Source organism: Callionymus lyra, chromosome 13 (assembly GCF_982586985.1).
Source record: "Callionymus lyra chromosome 13, fCalLyr1.hap1.1, whole genome shotgun sequence".
In the NCBI taxonomy this organism is placed as follows: Eukaryota; Metazoa; Chordata; class Actinopteri; order Syngnathiformes; family Callionymidae; genus Callionymus; species Callionymus lyra.
The window spans coordinates 23,042,980-23,063,381 of NC_141830.1; the positions used below are offsets into that span (position 1 = coordinate 23,042,980).

Here is a 20,402-nt window from a genome sequence, read left to right on the forward strand (position 1 = left end):
ATTGACCAATCACAGCAGAGTGGAACTTCATCTCTGGAATAAGTGTTTTGTGGGTGGGGCCTAAGATCCTTTTCTAATGTAAACATTTAAATTAAAATAAATGGATGGATTATTATTTAATTATCCATATTTACTGCGTTTCACATTCAGGTTCTAGTTCGTAAAACCAGTTCCACATTGAGTGAATGAGTGTAAGCCTTGATGCCAACAGGGACGAGAGAAGAATACAATGTGTGTTCGTTTGGACCAATGACATCAGGACTTCTAATCCCAGCGAGTCGACCATATTCGCCCGCTGGCATCAGACTCTCTGCTGGAGTGCTCCATCCTCATGCTGTCAAGCTATACAGCTCCGGATTCCTCTCTGCCAGAGCGTTCTCTCTCCTATAGCCTCTCGCCAGCCGGTAGAATGAGGTCTGTTTTCATCCGCGACTGTGCACACAGGCCAAGTGGCGCCTCATTAGGCTGGACGACATCCCCACACCGCTGCTAACAGGATTTAGAAAACGTGAGATTTAATTGAGCGTCTGGTCAGAGGAAATCTCTGATGCACAGGAAGCAGGAATGTTGTCCAGAACACAAAACCCCTGACATTTTAAAGCATTAACAAATATAAGGTGAAGCTATACCAGCGGCCATGTTGGTACTTTCTTTAAGAGGACCTTGTTTTATTAATACTGTTGCTCTTTTATTAGAGCCATGTCTTCTTATTTTCTCAAGGGATGCTCTTCTCTGAAGTGGATTCAGACAGAAGTGCTGTGCTAGCCAGGGTGCAGGCGTCACAGGGGCTAAGCAGATGCTGGCGACAGCTTTTTGGCTCAGACTGGGTGAACTGGAGTGGATACAAGATGGAGAGTTGCTGGCGGGCGTGAGGGAGGCGGGCACGACACTGGAGGAGGTTTTGTCACCAAACCGAACCGTCTGCTGGCTGTCCTGCTCCCCAGCACACCTGGACCCGGGCCCGGAGTGGACTCACGGTTCAAGTCCCGGCAGCTGCCACTCCGCATCCAGATTGTTTTTGTCGTTGTTGATGAGTTGGTTTGGTTGATGAAAGAAACATTTTACTTTTTCAGGAGCTTATGAAAGACGACTTTTACAAGTTATTATGAGAGAAGAAATATATTCAATATCAGGCGCATGGTGGCGCAGTGGTTAGCTTGATCGACACAGCAAGAAGGTTGCTGGTTTACTTCCCAGTTGGGGGAGAGGCAACACCTTGTATGTCTGTGTGGAGTTTGTATGTTCTCCCTGAGATGCGTGGGTTTACTCCGGGCACTCCGGTTTCCTCCCACAGTCCAAAAACATACAGAGGTTGATTAGGAACTTGTCTATAGGTATGTATTTGAATGGTTGTATGTTTTTGTGCCCTGGTGTCCTGTCCAGGGTGTCCCCTGCCTCTTGCCTAAAGAAGTTGGGATAGTCTCCAGCCCCCCGAAACCCCCATTAGGGAATAAGCGGCAGAAAATGGATGGTGTTTCAATTTTCCACAAGAAAAAAAGTCCAGAATGGTTAAAAAAAAATGGTTACATCCTTAACTCCTTGTCAGACCAATGAGCAACAACCAAAATCTTGAATTGTTTTTGCGAAAATCTAAAAGAATTCTAATCCCTAATCACCACCGTCTGAACTTCCTGATACTGTAAAGGTTATTATCATCATCAAACACCCCCTCAGGGAGTGAACACCCACGTAGACAATAGCCTTCCTGGCTAATTGATACAAATGGCTCATTAAGGCAAATTAACAAGCTGTTATATTTTGAAAAAATGGCAGGATGGGTCGAAGGATGATTGAAAACGACAAGTGAAGTACAGCGATCAGTAGCTAAATATTGCAGTACTGTGTCTGTGGCTCTTCTACAATCTGAGATTTCTCCATTCTGCTCACCACATCCATTCCACACCTGTATCCTAGTTTCAATCCAGCCCATACAATCTTCTTAATCTTGAGGATGACATCAGGACCTTCACCATTTCCAGGATAGTACAGTGTGTCTTGATTCTTTTTCCTGTGACATGTATTCCGAATCTGTCCCTAAAAACTTGTTTTCCTCTCAGATTTTGCTCTCTGTGTGTTCGTAGCCAGGAGCCAGAGATGCAAGGACTCCTCTAGTTGTGTCACGGAATAAATCCTTAACCAGGATGAGCATTCCTTCACTTCCTTGGTGGAATATAACTAGCTACAGATCCGTCCCCCCTTAGTGGCCTTCAGGCACCTCATTGTGCCTTGGCTGGAATGCTCAGACGGACCAGATCCTGAAAAGATAGATTCAGTTGCCATACAAAGAGTGAAACCAGATTCAAAAATTGCATTTTTTTTCATCCCAGAATACGTAGTTCAGAGTATTTGTTATCAGCAACGCAGGGAAGGACATGTAAAGGGCAAAGGTTATTTCTTATTGTCGGTATGTAGTAAGTAAGTAAGTAAGTTAGTAAGTAAGTAATTAGTATATATAGAGTGCTTTTCCAGACCAGGGTCACAAAGCGCTATAACAATCAAGAAATACCCAATAAAATAAATTCTTAAAAGGTCAAGACAACACAGAGACAAGCACAGGAGTCTCAGAAAATCAGAAAGCAAGTAATAGTTTAGTTAAAACTAGTTTAATTAGTAAAGCGCCTTTCTAGACCCTTTAAAGTCCATGAGGGGATTGAGAGGGTCTGGAATAGGGAAGTATTAGTCCTGTTGCTTAGATTAAACCTCTGTGAAGCTTTAGACACAGAATGAACATGTGAAGGATGGAGGGTCGTAGAAGTAGCTTCTTCGTACAGGTCATCTATCAAGGCAAAGCCTCAGATAAGGGGACGCCCGCGCCTCAGTAGTCATATCATATTCAACTATGACAACTCACACTTTCACGGCACATTCAAAACAACTGCAGACACCAAACTAAACTGAGGACACAACACTGAAACTGCCGTTTGTAGAAGATCGAGACTTATTGGTAAACTTGCCAAGAAAAGCAGAAAAGCTGGCTCAACGAGTGATAACAACACCTCTGGGACATTTGCGGGAGAAGTTGAACAGTCTGAAACTAAGTACCGTGTTTGTCAAACTGAGCACAAACATCAATTTTGGGAGAAGGGTAAAGGGATTGTGGAGGGGAGTGGGCAGATGAGGGAAGCAGGGAGAGAGTGGTGTAATTTAAGGTTCAGAAATATGTGATCCTACACAACAATACCAGACAGAAACCTCTCAGAATTGAAAACAAACCGCTCTCGAAAATACTTCAAAGCTTGGTCATAAAACACAATTGTTCTTATCTTCAGACACACAAATTCACCCAAAGGCACACAGAGATAAAATAAATATGTCAAAGAGAGACAATAATACACAATTAAGACACAAACAAAACAGAGATATAACCACAAACACACTCGTACACAAACACAGAGACAATTGACACTCAAATGGAGTCAGACACACTATCAAAGGAATAAATACAAGCATATGAATAAACATTCGAAAAATGACTAAAAAAAAACCTTGTGCCTCTGGCATGTTGGAAAGGGTGAAAAACACACATTAAAACATGCATGAAGGCACACATATGTACACACACGTGTTGAGATGTGCAAACATATGGAGCGACACATCAACACATGTCGACGCACATATGCCGAAGATAAAGATGCACATCCTGTCACAAAACAAATCGACAAAAACAAACATCCGTATAGACAAAAACACAATTGAAGACTTGAGAGGATGCTAGTTATTCCAGCTGCACTTAAACACACCATCGTTCATATGAAAGGATCGAGAAGTAACAGTTGTTATGATGGTAACAAACCATCATGAATGTGTTTTGTAAGCTTGGTATTTAACACTAACAAATCCCCTCCATTGTTAATGTGACGTCCCTTCTCGTCGGCACGTTGGCTCAATTGCTCCTTAAACCAGATATTTCCCACGAGAGACAGAAGCCAGAGAGGATTTGAACGCAGGCAAAACCTGCATAAGAATACAAATTTAACGTCCGCACCACCTTGGGGGGGACAAAACATTTATGAGGTTTAATCTCAGGTGCAGAACAGGATGAGGAAAAATATTTAACACCTCAGGTTTGTCCAGGCCGTTCGTGGACGGACGGACGAGATGAAGTCATTCATTATTCAGACATCGTGGTCTCTACCGTGAGGACGGAGACGGAAAAAAGGCTCTGCCTGCTAATGAGACTTTATTGCCGAGGCTCCGTCGGACTCATGCATCTTTCATACGAGGAGCCGCAGACCAACACAAACACTATGGAGAGCGGCGCCGTGTCTCCACATTAATCGCACTGACAGGTGCTACAACTCTTTGTCATGTCGCGTCGGCACAAACACACAACACGTGCGGGAGTCGTCATTAATGGTGTCATACGGTTTTTGTAATTACACTTCTGAGGAAATAGCAACCAAAACAGAGATGGATGAATTCACACAAACACAAATGTGAGGAGAAACACAAACATACTTACACACATAGAGACCAACACACCCCTATGCACACATACGGACACACACACACACACACACACACACTATACACATATAGACACAATAAAATGAATTTTAACTTTAGATCACATGGACTTGCAGTACAGCCGTGTAGTGAAGACACTGCATCATGATACGGTGTCTTCATTTAAACGGCCACCAGATGGCACCCTCTACTTTAGAATGGTTGGCTCTAATTCAATGAAACCTGGAATTATTATTATTTTTACAAAAAGTGCCATCTAGTGGCCTTTTAAAATGAATACACCGAATCATGAGGCCTCATCAACACATCCCTACAAAACGCACACACTCACATAGATGCTAAAAGAAGAATAAACTTACACTCATATAATTACAAAAAGACACACAAGTAAAGACACACCTGCGCATACTGTTATACACACAGGCGCATTCCCATTTATGGATATGTGTATGTGGGATAAAAAACAGAAACTCAAAGACAAAACTACACACATTCATATCCACATCCACGCAGATACAAACAAGAAAATTCAACTTACAAATACATACAAAACCAAAGGCATATTCACTGTCACAGCTCAGACTGTAGAGCGCTTGGTTTGTGGCCTGAGCAGTTGCTGGTTCAATCCCAGGTCTGAATGAGATTTGTGGCGTTGTGTCCCTGAGCAAGACATTTGGGTTTGTCTTGATTGTTGAGTTGAAGCCCTGCATCGCAGCCTACTGCCATCAGTGTGTGCTTGTGAGTGTGGATGTGTTACTTTGTGTTTTGGGTGATGAAAAAGCATTGAAAAGCACAAAATAAGTGACGGGCAAGGAATAAAGACACACAACAACACAAAGAGACACAACGTTGTGGCGCAACGACACGTGTTGAAACACAACTATTTAACAACGTAAGCAGTGGTTCACAAAGAGACATGTACAGTAACAAAGACACAGGAGGGGAGCACATACAAAGAAACACACTCATATTATGGATACACAAACACAGAAAAATACACACATTCACAAACAGAAACTAAGATCAAACCAAAACATGTGTTTTAATGTGGTTCTTCATTCTAAATCCTTCTTGTGTGTATTCTTGTGTTAGTATAAAAATATGTTTCTGTAGATCACACAGTGTGTTATCTGTGCGGGAGACGACAACTCTCAGAGAAGTATTTGTTAAAGGCTCTGTATGTTTTGTTCTCTCGTGGCTCGGGCTAGAAAATCGATCAACCATAGTCTGACGGGTCTGTGGTCCATGATCCCTGTGACGGAACCTTCAGCTGATCCATCCTCAGACAGCTTTCCTCCACAACTGTTTTATGTTTGTGTGGATTCAGAGCTGCTTACGTTTGTCAAGAGAACGTGTTGGTTCTTATGCTGCTCATGTCTGCGAGGACCGTGCTCCTGTAGCGGATCTCCAGGTGCTCCATGAAGTCCAGGTGGGCTTCGAACCCGAACTCCCGAATCGGCTCCTCCTGCAGGAGAGAGAGAGTCGGTCACTTCAGAACCTTGGGGAACGTTCTCCATCAGTCTGGAGACTTTGAAAAAGGTGCATGTGTCTAATAGATTGAGATTTAGTCTAATTTCCTTCTTTGTTTCTCCTCTGGTGTGTTTTGTGACGATTTTTTTTTTCCGCAGCTCGGCGGCGCTGACAGGAATGAGACATATCGTGACAATAGTGTCACGTCGTGTCTGCAAACAGCTGCTGCCGTAATTGTCTCAAAAGAAGACAACTTGGTTTTTAATCCTCCTTAAACGCTGAGCTCTGTGTTGTCACACAGAAACGACTCTGCAGCCGCATCATTTACGGGAGGTTATTTTGGAGTTTGGAAAATAACTTAAAATCGAAAATAAGATTCTTAAACCAGAGAAAACTAATGTGGACTAGTTTCCAACCTTGTTTTTGTGATCACATGACTTTCATTTTCATGGGTCCTCGGGTTTCTTGTCCAGCGTCCCCTGTTCATCATGCATTATAGGCTGATATTGTAATGGAGCCAGCACAATCAACTAGTGTGGGGACCTGTCCACTTTAGACCTTGGCTCCAGCCATGGTTTGAGTGAAGTTCACTGTCTGTAACGTCCTCGTAAATAAACAATGTGATAACCAATACATTTATGTGTTACGAGATGGAATGTGAAACTAAGGGATGGAAGGAGATGTTTCGCCTGCAGTTGATACAAAACTCTGCAGCGAGAACTCTGATCCGCTCTAGTAGAAGAACTCACATTTCTCCTTAAAACTCTTTACTGGCTGCCAGTTTCTTTCAGGATCAACTTTAAAATTCTGGTTCTTACTTTCAGATCTATTCATATTCAGACCTATCATCAGTGATCTGATCCAGACTTACACCCCAGCTCGGGCTCTGTATGAATATTAAATATTACTTACTTACTTACCTTTAATCTAGATTTTTATAGATAATTTTTTGGACTAAAAAGCCAACACGAGTATAAGGAGCATTCAGGTGACTACGGAGTCCAACATGGTAATAGTACAGTGCCTAGCGGCTCGGCTTCAAAATCGTAATAAAACATTTTGACAGGTTTTCGAGCGTAGTGAACCACACAAAATCGATTTGGGATCAGTAATTACAACCAGAATTAAAACACAAAGCGCACTGGACTATAAGGTGCACTGTCAATTGTTGATCAAAAATGTAACTGTCCCTATAGTCCGACAAATACTGTAGAATACATTTTTTTTTTAATGTATTTAACATTGTTCCACAAACAGAGACCAGAGAGAAACAAATACAATCCACCACACAGTTCAGGTTTCAATAATACATAGTGTAACGGAGGTCATTTCTGATTCTGTTGAGTGGACGCTGATAATTCCGAACAACACTTGAAGGCACCAACGCCAGGGCCAGTACCATTTCAATCTGATTGGATTTTGGTAACAGGATCCGATCAAATGTTGAAAATGGATCGTTCAAAAGACAAAACAAATCTGAAATTGGATCTGGTCATGTCCCGAGGCAGTCTTTATGTGAATCAAACCTTCAGCTCGTCTTTATGCATTCAAACATTTCTGCAGGATTTGAATCACTTTAATCCCGAAACCAAAGGGAGTCGGATTACAAGGTGATTTCAGGGAGAAAATGAGGCACAATTAAAAAATGAACACATCATAAATACCTGATTTTGCGCTTGATTAGTTTAACCGTTGCAGTGATAAAGTAGACACAGGCTACCAGCCTTTTAGAATAGTAAGTAAAAATTATATAAAAATGATCATGTCCCCAATAAATAAAATAATAATAAGAATACAGTGCAGAGTTTTGTGCTGGAGGATCTTCCTGAATAAAAGTGACCGGACGATACATTTCTTCTTAGGTTACGAGTTTGTTGACCTGTAAGTCACAGTCGACTCTAAAAGCTTTAAAGTGAATGCTTAGTCACGATCCTGGTATCTTTTTAAGCGACTTGATTTCTCCTCACTCTCACCTCAGAACATTCCAGTTCTGCTGATGACAGGAATGAAACCGAGCTCCCGCTGGCTGCTGACAGAAGGAGGTCGCAGAGTTGGGAGTTTTCTGCAGTCACAGATATGCTCCGACAAAAGTTCAAACGACTTCCTGTCAGTGGCGGCTACAGATGTGAAGGACAGATGGTTCATCCAATCACCTGCCAACTTCCCTCTGAAGTGGCTGCAACTTTTCAAACACTTTCCCGGGATAGAGATCACAGATGGTGGCGTATAAAACACCAGCTGCCGTTAAACAAACTTCAAAACTACTGGCTTTGTCGGCGTCTTCGACTCAGAGACGAGTGTTAAAACGTGCCGCCAGGACGTGTGCGGTTCAGTGTCTCCACAATATAGAGGTGGTTAAGTTAATTCATCCATCAGTCTTCTCATGACATGCTTAACATTACAAAGAAGAATTGTGTGTTTCTTTACCACAGAGCTGTGAAGGAGAAAATAATTTTTTTAACCCTTTACACAAAATACTACTTTAACAAAATCTGAACATGATCAATATTTTGTCTCCCCGTTCTTCTTCTTCTTCTGATACATTTTATTGACAGTGGTAAAATAGTGTGTATTTTCTTACAAACTGAATAATTTCTTTTTATTTTATTGACTTTTATATTTTTTCATTTGTATATTTTCCTGATGGGTGAATATATTTTGGTTAGTTTTTTTAATCTAAAAAGGCTGTTTATTTAAGAAACATCTTAAGACGTTTCTATTTGTTCAGGCTTTTCCTTGATTTTCTGGAACTCCTGTTGTGTTATCAGTTTTATACTGATCTTTAAAATATATACTTTATTGAATATTGTTTTGATTGTTTAAGCGCTTTGTGACCCTGGTCTGGAAAAGCGCTATACAAATAAAAATTACTTACTTACTTACTTACTTATTATCATCATTGCCTTTAAAATATAATTCATTTTTAATCATCTTTGTTTGACTTTTGTGTTTTATTGAGTCCAACTATATTCTGAAAAGGTCCAGGTTTTTAGTTACTACTACTTTTTCTATTTAATTTTTATTCCCTTCATGAAATATTTTAATCAATATTTCTCTCTTTTTCTAAAAACAATCTGGACTTTAAATCATTGTTTCAATTTGTCTTTCTTATTCTCTGATACATTTTCTAGACTGTGGTAAAACAGTGTTTCTGTATTATTTTTTTACAAAATCAAATTTTTTCCATGAAATTTATTTTTTATTGATTTTTGTCCAACGTTATTGTTTTTGTTTTTTAACTTCTATTTGTAACTTCAAACTTGTATTTTCTCAATTTCATTCTGATAAAACATAAATGCATTTAATTAATTCATCAGTTTTTTAGTTATTAATACTTTTTCTGTGTCAAATTTATTTTTTATTAGAATTCACATTAAAGACTTTTATGTGTGTGTGTGTGTGTGTGTGTGTGTGTGTGTGTGTGTGTGTGTGTGTGTGTGTGTGTGTGTGTGTGTGTGTGTGTGTGTGTGTGTGTGTGTGTGTGTGTGTGTGTGTGTCTGTCTAAGTGACTGGTGAGTCTCTCTTATGTTGCTCTGGTCCTGTAGCTACCTTAAGGAAAACCTGGAGCTCCTGGGATTGACTTCTGTGCAGGATCTCCGGTTGCAGATGCTTGAAGAGCGACACGCACACGTAGACCTGGTAGTCCGCTCCCATCAGCACACAGGTGGAGACATACTGGCAGATCTGAGGCCAGTCCAGGTAGTTCCAGAAACACTGACTCAACCAATGGAGACACATCTGCAGCAGGAATGAAAGTTGTTATTTCCAAGTACACTCCTAACAATTTCTTGAATTAATACTGCATCTTTGAAGAGACGGAAAAAAAGCCAGAGGCCTTTAGAAAGTAGGGTTACTTTTTAAGTTTTCTCAGAGAGTCCCTGACTGATGTCGCTGATCTCCACTGGGAGACGCTTCCACTAGCCAACTCCAAAGCTACATCCTCAAAAGATGGCAAGTTGAAATTTGAGACGGCATGAGTCATGAGGCAGTGCATTAACATTCTGACTGTGAAACACACAAACATTTGACTTGCCAGATTTAAAAAACAGAATCAGGGCTAAAGAGTTTAGATTTCATCGTTAAAATTAGATAAATAAAAAAAATCTGTCTAACAGTCTAACAGATGGTGTTGTGGGATCTAAAATTATTCTGTTACGAATCACACCTGATACATTCTGGCACGTAACTTCAACCACCTTGACTGGCTTCTCAGGGAAAACTGTGATCTTGTTCTTTAAGTCACTACAAAGCTTGTGACAACAGATGAGTCAGGTTGTTACTGTAGAGAATATTGATACAGTGTTAAAATCACAATACATTTCTTACGATACTGTATTGACATACAGTATATCACCATATTTCTTTTAGAGTTTACAATTAAATAGAGTGTATTTAAGCTAAAATAATTCACAATGAAATCCTGCAAGGTTTTGGCGAAGACTGAGGACGAGAGGATACAATAACTCCAGCAGCTTTTAAAGCTGATGTTTGGACATATTTTGGTTTGAAAACAAATAAAAGTAGTTACGACTTCATCAAGAGTCATGTGGTCTGTAAATTCTGCAACACCAGAGTCAAGTCCTAGACAATACTACACATATCCCTTTTACTACAGTATCACTATATATCTTATAGTTTTCTGTGAATCATATGTTGAGTATCAACATATTCTTGCCCATATGCCGTCTCACTTAGTGTTTATTGTGAAATATTGTGCTTTGTTAATGACATTTTGTAATGTGTTCTTCTGTTCAGTAGTTGTCTTGTTGTACTCCTTGAAGGTAGTTAGTGCCCCTCGATCGTACTTTACGGTTCTGTTGATTGATTGTTGTGATGAAGTTAATACACATTAGAGCCATTTAAAAGCGTTGTGTATCGACTGGAACAAACAAATGAGCTGTAATCAGCAGGACAACGTGAAGCTAATGTGGCTAATGTTCTCATCAGCTGTGAGTCTTTGTTTGTTGATCCCCCTTATCATCTGTCTGGGACCTTGTTTACTTCCACGCGGCGCCTCACAACAACCGTGTTTAATATTAAAGAGGGATTATGGGAGGCAGATGAGAGGAGATGAAAGCTATTGTTTGTTTCTGTAGCCGAGAGCCGAGCTAAGAGAGAATCTTGGCATCCGTGTGATTCAGCGCCTGGTGGGGAACGTTGTAAGACCACGATCGACCAATCAGAGCTTCGCAAAGAGAATGGACGAAGACACTGGAGCGTCATGTCACGTATATTTTGGTCATCATGTATCCGGTCTATAAAGTCTTCCGCTATCTTCTGGTCCAGATCCTACACTGAAAGCATGCTTCTGAAGTTTGTCGTTGTTGAAATAAAAAGATGGTCGATATGTAAGGTTATTAGTTTAGTCAGTTATTCTAGTTGAAGTAGGTTATTGAAACAAAATATATTAGGGTTAATAAAGTGTAAAACAATAATAATTACTATTAACTAAGATAATACAACTATTTACATCACCAATACATTTTTATAAACCCGACACTGGACATACACACAAGCAGCTACGTTTCCGTGGCAACCAAAGATGTTTGATGAGCACAGATCCCATACGTACAAAAGTCACGTACGACTTGACCTGAATACAACCTTTTCCACTGAGACATATCACACTTCACACACCGGCTCTGTGTCGCTACATCTGCATCTCTGGCTTTGAAAACTTTCCATCCGTGGACGAGTGCGTCCACCTCGGCTTTGAAGAGCGAGGCGCCTTCAGATCTATGGCGCACACTCGGAATTCGCGGCGGCGTACATTACAACATCTGTCAGCTGCCAGAGCAGAGGCGGCGATGAAACGACACGATTTAACGTGAAGAAAACACGGTTTGCTTTTGGAAGTCGCTTATGTCAGGCAGATAGAGCTGCAAACAACAGTTTTGACTTCGCTTCTCGGTTTGTCTGATGCAAGTGAGAGTCAAAGTCCTATTTTGGGTGTTTTAACTCAAAAACAGTTATTCATGTTCACACCTTTTGAAACTCTTACCATTTAATAGAGGGATAGAAATGAGACTTCATGCATTTGCTGAGCTTTATTTACGACGTAAATTATTAACTAAGAATTGCAAATTAGTTTCAAATGTAACAGATTATTTTTCTTTAAGTCAAATTAAAACCATGATCCAAATTTGATAAAAGATTAATTGAAAAAGGTAAATTACTCCTCAAAGTTGCATAAAACATGTATTGAAAAAATACATAAATGATAGTTATTTTCATTATTTAGGTGCGTCTATTGGAAAATAATTTAATAAGAAATTTGATTTGAGCAAGATCCAATATTTTAAACATTACATGTTATGGTGGGGGGAACTAACATTGAAAATAATGTCAATATATGCTCGTGGATGGAAGAGGTTTGAATAACCCGGTTAAGAGAGCAAAAGAGTTTTCCCATCTGAAAAGTTTGCATAGTGATTTTATATTCCTGCAGGAGACACATATTAAACATTCAGATGCTTTGAAATTGCGGTGTGGATGGATAGCACAAACTTATCAGTCAACATTTTCTAGTAAAGCACGTGGTGTGGCAATATTGATTGGAAAAAATGTGCCCTTCAACCACATATCAACCCAGATTGATCCGAATGGTCGCTTTCTAATTGTGACAGGTATGATGTTGATGCTACATATCACTTTTTTGAATATTTACGCGCCTAATTTTGATAACCCGAGCTTCTTCCTTGGTATTTTCAACTGTATTCAGGACCTGTCCACAACCGCCTTAATTTCAGGGGGTGATTTCAACTGTGTCCTAGATACAATAATGGAATAGATCTTCCTTGCGTCTAACAAATCCACTTTACTCCTGTTTACTGTTTTAAATAACTTGATAAAGTCATTGAATCCCAGTTCATAAAACCTACACACGGATTGACTATTTTCTCGTTGACCGCAAATTAACATCTGCAATCTCCTCATCAAAATATTGCAACATTTTAATTTCCGACCACAGCCCAGTTATTATAAACATTGATTTTGGAAGGAAGGAAGGGTTTTATAATTGGTGACTGAATACAAGTTTACTCAATAATTAAGAATTCTCAAACAGATGTTCTGAAGAGATTAAGGAATTTATTAAAATGAATGATAGGGGAGATGTTTCTGATTCGATATTATGGGAAATTTTTAAAGTAGTAATCCGAGGTACAGTGATATCTAATTAATCTACGAAGTAAAAGAAAAGAACTGTCAGGCTAGTTCAAATTGACAAAGAGTGAAGGTGAAACACAGTATAGGGAAAATCAATCTGCAACTACACTTAAAAATATTGTTAGGTTGAGGCATGAATATAACGCAATTCTTACCAACCAAGTTAACAGACTTATTCTCAAAATAAAACAACACTTTGAACTCGGGGATAAACCTACATCGTTACTTGCTCGACAACTGTAATTCAAGCCAGCAGAGCCATACATCAAATTTTGTCTCCAGAAGGACAGATTCGGACCGACCATCAAAAAATAAATGATTTCAAAAATGTTTACTCAGAATTATACACATCTCATACCAAAAAAACGGAGACTGAAATGAATGGTTTTCTCAGTTCAATTCCATTTCCGCAATTAAAAGACAATGCACAAGAAAAACTAAATGCTGATATATCACTACAAGGTCTTGAATGCCATTAAAGAATTCCCAAATGGTAAGTCAAGTGGACCAGATGGATACTGCATAGAGTTTTATAAAGCATATGCCGAGGAGGTGGCTCCTTTATTGCTAAGAATGTTTAAAGAGTCTATCAGGAATAAAATACTGCCGAGTTCATTATATGATGCAAATATTTCATTGTTGTTAAAAAAAGATAAACCAGAAACTGACCCATCATCATATAGACATATAGCTCTTATAAACTGTGACCTTAAAATATTGACAAAATCTTAGCTACTAGATTAAATGAACACATATCAATGATAATACACCCTGATCGGACTGGTTTTATCAACCAAAGATATTCTTTTTTTAATGTGCGCAGATTGTTAAATAATGTCTATATATTGTCTTGGTAATAGTTTTGTTTCCTGGGTGGAGATGCTTTATTTGTCACCGACTGCTGCAATTATAACTAAATCTGACCGATCTTCTTCTTTCAAACTTCAGCGTGGGGTCCGCCAGGGATGCCCACTGAGCCCTCTGCTCTTCGCTTTGTGTAAAAAGCCACTTGCAATTGCCATCAGAAATAGCCAAAATATTATTCCTGTACATCTCGGTAAAGTTGATCACCACATCGCTCTGTATGCAGACGACATTATTTTATTCCTTGAGGAAAGTGAAGACTCTATCCGTGTCTTACTTAAAATTATTGAAAGAGCTGGTCATTTGTCCGGATACACTATGAACTGGCAAAAAAGTGAATTGATGCCATTGGGAAATGGGATAGATCCGCTGTTTTTGAGTCATCTCCCCGTAAAGATAACTAATCAAATAAAATATTTGGGAACCATAGTTGATAAACAACCAGATTATTTGTATGATTAAATTACATTAAGTTAATCCATCAACTCCAAAGAAATATTAGAGTATTGGCGAACACTTCCAATGTCAATGGTCGGTAGAGTAAATGCCATTAAGATGATTACACTGCCCTAGATGTTTCAAAATATACCAATATTTCTGCCAAAAAACTTTTCAAAACTTTAGATTCAATCATAATGCCTTTTATTTGGGTTTATAAAACACATCGGATTGGTCGGAAACATATTTGCAAATCAAAAGAATTAGGAGGTTTGGCTCTCCCTTGGTTTCAACATTATTACTGGGCAGCTAATGCTCATGCTCTCGTCTATTGGAATAATGCATTTCCTGAGGAACTTAAAGACACAACACCATACTTGCTATTGCTATTGAACAGGACACTAATGGTACCTCTCTCCCAGTACTACTACACACTAAAGAAGGTAAAGAGAAAATTGAGAGAAATCTTAGTTTTATAGTTAAAAAAAACTCTGGAAAAAAATGAAAAGATTATTTAATGTACCAGAAACGAAAGTTACGTATGTAACTACGGTTCTATGAGTCCCGGATGACCGCCAGAGGCGGTGCTTCAAGCACTGAATGTATCCATCTCGCGCATGCGCAGTTCGAGTTTAATACCAACAAAGTCACCTGTGACCCCTGATGACCCCGGAAGGGGTATAACTTCCGGTGACATCAGAGGATCTGTTCCTGCAGAATCTTCTCGCGAAAACACAAGGATTCTGAGTGACGGAACGCTCTGGCGGTCATCCGGGACTCATAGAACCGTAGTTACATACGTAACTTTCGTTCTATTTCGTCCCTACTGACCGCCAGAGGCGGTGCTTCAAGCACTGGATGACCCATAACAACAAGGTCACAAAGAATCCCAGTACATACCTCATTGAGGGGAAGCAACAGAGTCGGGCAACAGGACCACACCTAATGGATGAGGAGTGGTGATGTTCACCCGATAGAACCTGAAAAAAGTGCTTGGTGAGGCCCATGATGCTGCCTCACAGATGTCCTCCAGGGGTACCCCGCGTAGGGCTGCCCATGACGTAGACATCGCTCTGGTAGAGTGGCACCTCACCCCGAATGGCAGGGGGTGACCACTTCCTTTATATGCGTGGGTAATAACATCCACGATCCAGTGAGACAGTCGCTGTTTGGAAAGAGCACAGCCTTTCCTAGGGCCACCATAGCAAATGAAGAGCTGGTACGACCGTCTTATACTTGCGGTTGCAGCTACATAGGTTCTTAGAGCCCGCACAGGGCACAGCAGTCCCAACCTGTCTTCCCCTTCCGGGGGAATAAATTGTGCCACTTGAATGGGATGGTTGAGGCTCGATAATGACAGAACCTTTGGGAGAAAAGCCATATTTGGCCAGAGGGTAACCCCTGAGCCGTCTGAGCTCCACCGCAGACATGACTCACTCACAGATAGGGCATGTAGTTCCCCAACATGCTTGGAGAAAAGCAGTCTTAACAGAAACCCACTTCAGCTCTGCCTGAGCCAGGGGTTCAAAGGGAGGCAGACACAAAGCGTCGAGCACCAGGTGCAAATCCCATGCTGGGGCACGCTGTGTGCGTGGGGGGCGTAATCGCCACGCGCCCTTTAGAAAGAGGGACACCAGTCTGTGGGACCCCACTGTGTTATCATCTACCCGAGCATGTTGAGAGGAAATGGCTGCTGCGTATACTCTCAGTCTGGCAGGAGACCGGCCACTGTCCAATAGTGACTGGAGGAACTCCAGAATCTTTGGGACTGAACAGTGCACAGGGTCCTCACCCCTGTCTGAACACCATGCAGTAAACAGTTGCCACCTATTTGCATACTGCAGCCGTGTAGAAGGCGCCCTGGCGTTTAGTATAGTGTCGCAGACAGCATCTGAACACTGCGTCAGAAGCGGGTTGGACCCTGCAGCGGCCAGACCCATAGTTGCAGGCGAAGAGGGTCGGGATGCCAAATCTGGCCCTCTAGCTGAGACAGGAGATCGTTCCTGTCGTGGAGGCGCCATGGTGAGCTGCGGCAGAGCCTGCGCAGCAGTGGAAACCATGTTCTCCCTGTCCAGAAGGGGGCTACCAACAGCAGCCTGTGACCCTGCTGGAGGACCCTCTGCAGTGTTGAGAATATCAGAGGTATTGGGGGAAAAGCGTAGAGGAGACCTTCTGGCCAGTCGTGCGCAAGAGCATCCTGGCCCAGAGGACTGCTTTCCTCCTTCAGGGAGAACCAGAGGGGGCAATGGGTCGACTCCCTTGTGGCAAACAGATCTACCTCTGCTCTGCCGAATGTGTCCCAGATATTGTGCACCACCTCTGGGTGAAGCCGCCACTCCCCCGATGGGGGCTTGCCCCGAGAGAGCAGGTCTGCGACCTGATTCCGGTCCCCGGGCAAATACATTGCTCTTAGGCTGGCCAGGCGTGGAGCCGCCCACAGCAGGAGGTCCCGGGATGCTTGCAACAGCTGTGCAGACCGGGTGCCCCCCTGGTGGTTTATATGTGATACGGTCGACACATTGTCTGACCGCACAAGCACATGTCGCCCTCTCAGGAAGGGAAGAAAGTATTGCAGGGCCATATACACAGCTCGTAGCTCTAGAACATTGATGTGCTCCGAGCAGTCTCGAGCAGACCACAGCCTCTGGGCTGTACGGTTTTGCCACACTGCACCCCACCCTGAGAGGGAGGCGTCTGTTGTGATGGCCTCTCGGCGTAATGCAACCAAACCCATCTGCACGCCTTGGAGGAGAAAACCTCTCTCTCTCCACGGAGCCAGAGCAAGAAGGCAACGGTGTGAGACCTTGAGTCTCCTGTGCCGGTGCCACCTGACATCCAAATGAAAGTCGTTCAGCCACCTCTGAAGGGGGCGTAGCGACAACAGCCCCAAAGGGACCACGGTGGCGGCAGCCGTCAGTTTGCCTAGGAGTCGTAGGAACTCCACGTAATACAACCACGTGCCCCTGCAAAAGAGGGGAAGGAGGCGGAGGATGTCGTCCACCCGCTGTGGTGAAGGCCAGGCCTTCATTGAAACTGTATCGAGAGTTATCCCGAGAAAAATTGTCCTCTGTGAGGGAACTAGGCAACTCTTTGTAGAGTTCACCCTGAGACCTAGTCGAGACACATGGGAAAGGAGGCTTGTGGTGCCCAGGGTCGCCCGAGACCGGGACGAAGCACAGATGAGCCAATCGTCTAGGTAGGGCAGGATCTTCATGCCCTGCGACTGCAGGAGCAAAAGGGCTGCCATTACAACCCTGGTAAATACCCGTGGCGAAAGGGAGAGGCCGAACGGGAGCACCCTGAACTGAAAATGACGTCCCTGAAAGGCGAACCTCAGGAACCGTCTGTGGTGTTGTGCTATGGGCACATGAAAGTAAGCATCCTTCAGGTCTATTGAAGTAAACCACTCCTGCCTGGAGACAGTGCGCAGAACCTCTGCAGGGCTGAGCATGTGGAATCTCAAGACTTTCAGGAACTTGTTGACTCCCCTCAAGTCGAGGATAGGGCGGAGTCCGCCATCTCTCTTTGTAACCAGAAAATAAGTCGAGTAGACCCCTCCTGGTTGTAACAGGGGATCTATCTGCTCGATTGCACCCTTGTCCAGGAGGACGGACAACTCCTGGGTGAGGGTTTGGGCTTTTGCCGGGTCGCATATGATGGTCATCTTGACCCGGCCAATGGTTGGGGGCCGGCGTCGGAACTGAAGCTTGTACCCGTTGGTCAAGGTGGAGAGCACCGAAGGGTCCCGGGTGGAAGCAGCCCAATAGCTGAGCTGCTGTTTGGAAAAACAGCCGACGGCCGACCCCAATGCTCCAGCGCCGGGTCCCCCGGCCTCGAAAGGCTCTGGGGGTACGACGGACAGTATGTGGGGCCTGAGGTTGCCTAGAGGGCAGCCGCTCAGGGGCTCGAAAAGTCTGTGCCGCCTGCTGAGCAGGCTGTGGGCTTGGACGCTGAGACCTGAGGTAGCCTCTGGGGTAAGCCTGTGGCTGAGAGCGGCGCTGGGGGGGAGCTGGAGATCCCCTAGGTCTGCCCGGAGGAGGCCCACTCCTGCGAAGCCCGGACAGCTGCTGTTGAGTTTGTCTGGCTTGGAAAGTTCGTTCAAGTGCCTCTAGCGCTGCAGGTCCAAACAGTTCCCCCGGTTCCACTGGAACACTGCGGAGGGTTCTCCTGCATGCCTCTGTCAGAGGTGATTGTGCCAGCCAAACCTGGCGGCGAGCCTGGACAAGAGTAGACATCAACCGCCCCAGCTCTCTAGACATCAGCGCGAATGCCTGCAGGGAAGCGTCGCTGAAATTATGGACGGAAGCATCCAGTGGGGTCTCCTGTATAGAGGCTGATAAAGCAAGCATCAGGTGGGACATAGAATTACCTATGCGTCCCATGCGTGCCGCTGCGTCATAGGTTTTGGAGAGCAGGTCATCTGTCACCCGACACTGGGAACGAGGACACCTCACATCCGGTCTCAGCGCCTCATCAGGTGAGACAATTAACGCAGCTATTGCCGGCTCAACCGCTGGTATGCGGCCCAACCCAAACTTGGGTGCATCCTGCATGGCTGCCAGGGTCCGGGCGTCTGAGTTTGCACGAGAGAGGGCTCTAGAGTCCATCCAGCATGCATGCAACTCCCTCAAATATTCGTTAGATGGAGGCACAGTAAAGTTGACGGGAGCTGATCCGCGTCTGAAAAAGGCACTGGCCGAAGCTGGCTGAGCCTGCGGGATATCCAACTGCAGACGAGCCAGGGCCGTACGAATGATGGCCCCCATAGAGCCGTCTCCAGAACCAATAGTAGAGCTGTGGGCTGAAGAACGGGAGGCCGCCGCAGAGGCGTGGGAGGCTACACGCTGTGGTACCACCTCCTCTCCATATTCGGCGAACTCAGTGGCTGAAGCTGCCATGAAGATTATATCTTCCTCCGGTTCCAAGATTGCTGGAGGAGGAGCAGGATCACCCAACTCTCTTTCACCAGTCCCAGACTTGAAGGCCAGGAAGAAGGATCTCATTTGATCAACTTCCTCCGTTAATTGGTCCACCTTGGAAGCAAGTCCGGACTCTCTAACATTCTTCCTAGAAGTGGGGCCTCTAGTCTCAGCAGCCCGCCGTTTAGATCGGCGGGATTGAGCTGGAGTCTGCCGCTGGGCTGAGGTTAACTGCTCAGGCAACGAAACGAGGCCCAACAGTTGCTCCACCTCAGCAAGTCTGGCAGCCCTTACTCCCCGGGGCATGAAGCTGCAGTTCATGCAGGGATCTTCTGAAAGACCTTCCCTCGGATGCTCGAGACCAAGGCATGAGGGACACATATCATGGCCATCTTCGGGCTGCAGAGAAGCCATACAGACTGAGCAGGAGTGGCCGCCAAGCATGTTAGCAACGGGCGAAGGCCACACAGAGAAAAAACAACAAACGCTGGGAGCGGGTGCGAAAACACAGCCTTCACCAACGAGTGTTTACACATATGGGATAGAAGTACCACAAATGCTGGGATAGGAAGCGAATACACAGTCGTCCCCAACAAATATAAAGGAATCCACTTCAGTAGCTGAAAAGGCAGCAGTACAAATGTTGGAAGAGGGAGCGAAAACACTGCCGTGACCAACAAATGTAAAAAATAACCAAGAGAGTGAAAAAGTTGCACTGGCACTCAAGGGTAGCTGTAGGTCAGCGGTATAAATGTTGGGAGAGGGAGCGAAACCACTTCCGTCCGAGTACAGCAGGTTGTACTGATATATAAACAAAGAATACAAAGCCGGGAGAGGGAGAGAACACACTTCGTCACCGAAAGAAAACAAACTACAACCAATGGCGAGTACAACAGGTTGCACTGATATTCAAAGATATATAATAAAGAGTACAAAGTCGGGAGAGGGAGCGAACCCACTTCGTCACCGAAATAAATCAAATACAACCAATGGCGAGTACAGCAGGTTGTACTGATATTCAAAGATATATAATAAAGAGTACAAAGTCGGGAGAGGGAGCGAACCCACTTCGTCACC

General features: G+C 43.5%; 1 protein-coding gene across 1 annotated transcript in view; it reads right to left on the reverse strand.

Annotated features, from left to right (window-relative positions):
• Positions 1-8,040: 8,040 nt before the first annotated feature.
• Positions 8,041-20,402, reverse strand: part of tbc1d32 (TBC1 domain family, member 32) — a 61,625-nt gene continuing 49,263 nt past the window's right edge. The window contains exons 33-35 of the mRNA XM_087806312.1: positions 9,487-9,675; positions 8,365-8,371; positions 8,041-8,217 (exon numbers count right to left, since the gene is read on the reverse strand). Coding sequence (XP_087662438.1) covers positions 8,087-8,217; positions 8,365-8,371; positions 9,487-9,675 — 327 coding nt within the window. The 3' untranslated portion in view covers positions 8,041-8,086. The remainder of the gene's footprint in view (positions 8,218-8,364; positions 8,372-9,486; positions 9,676-20,402) is intronic.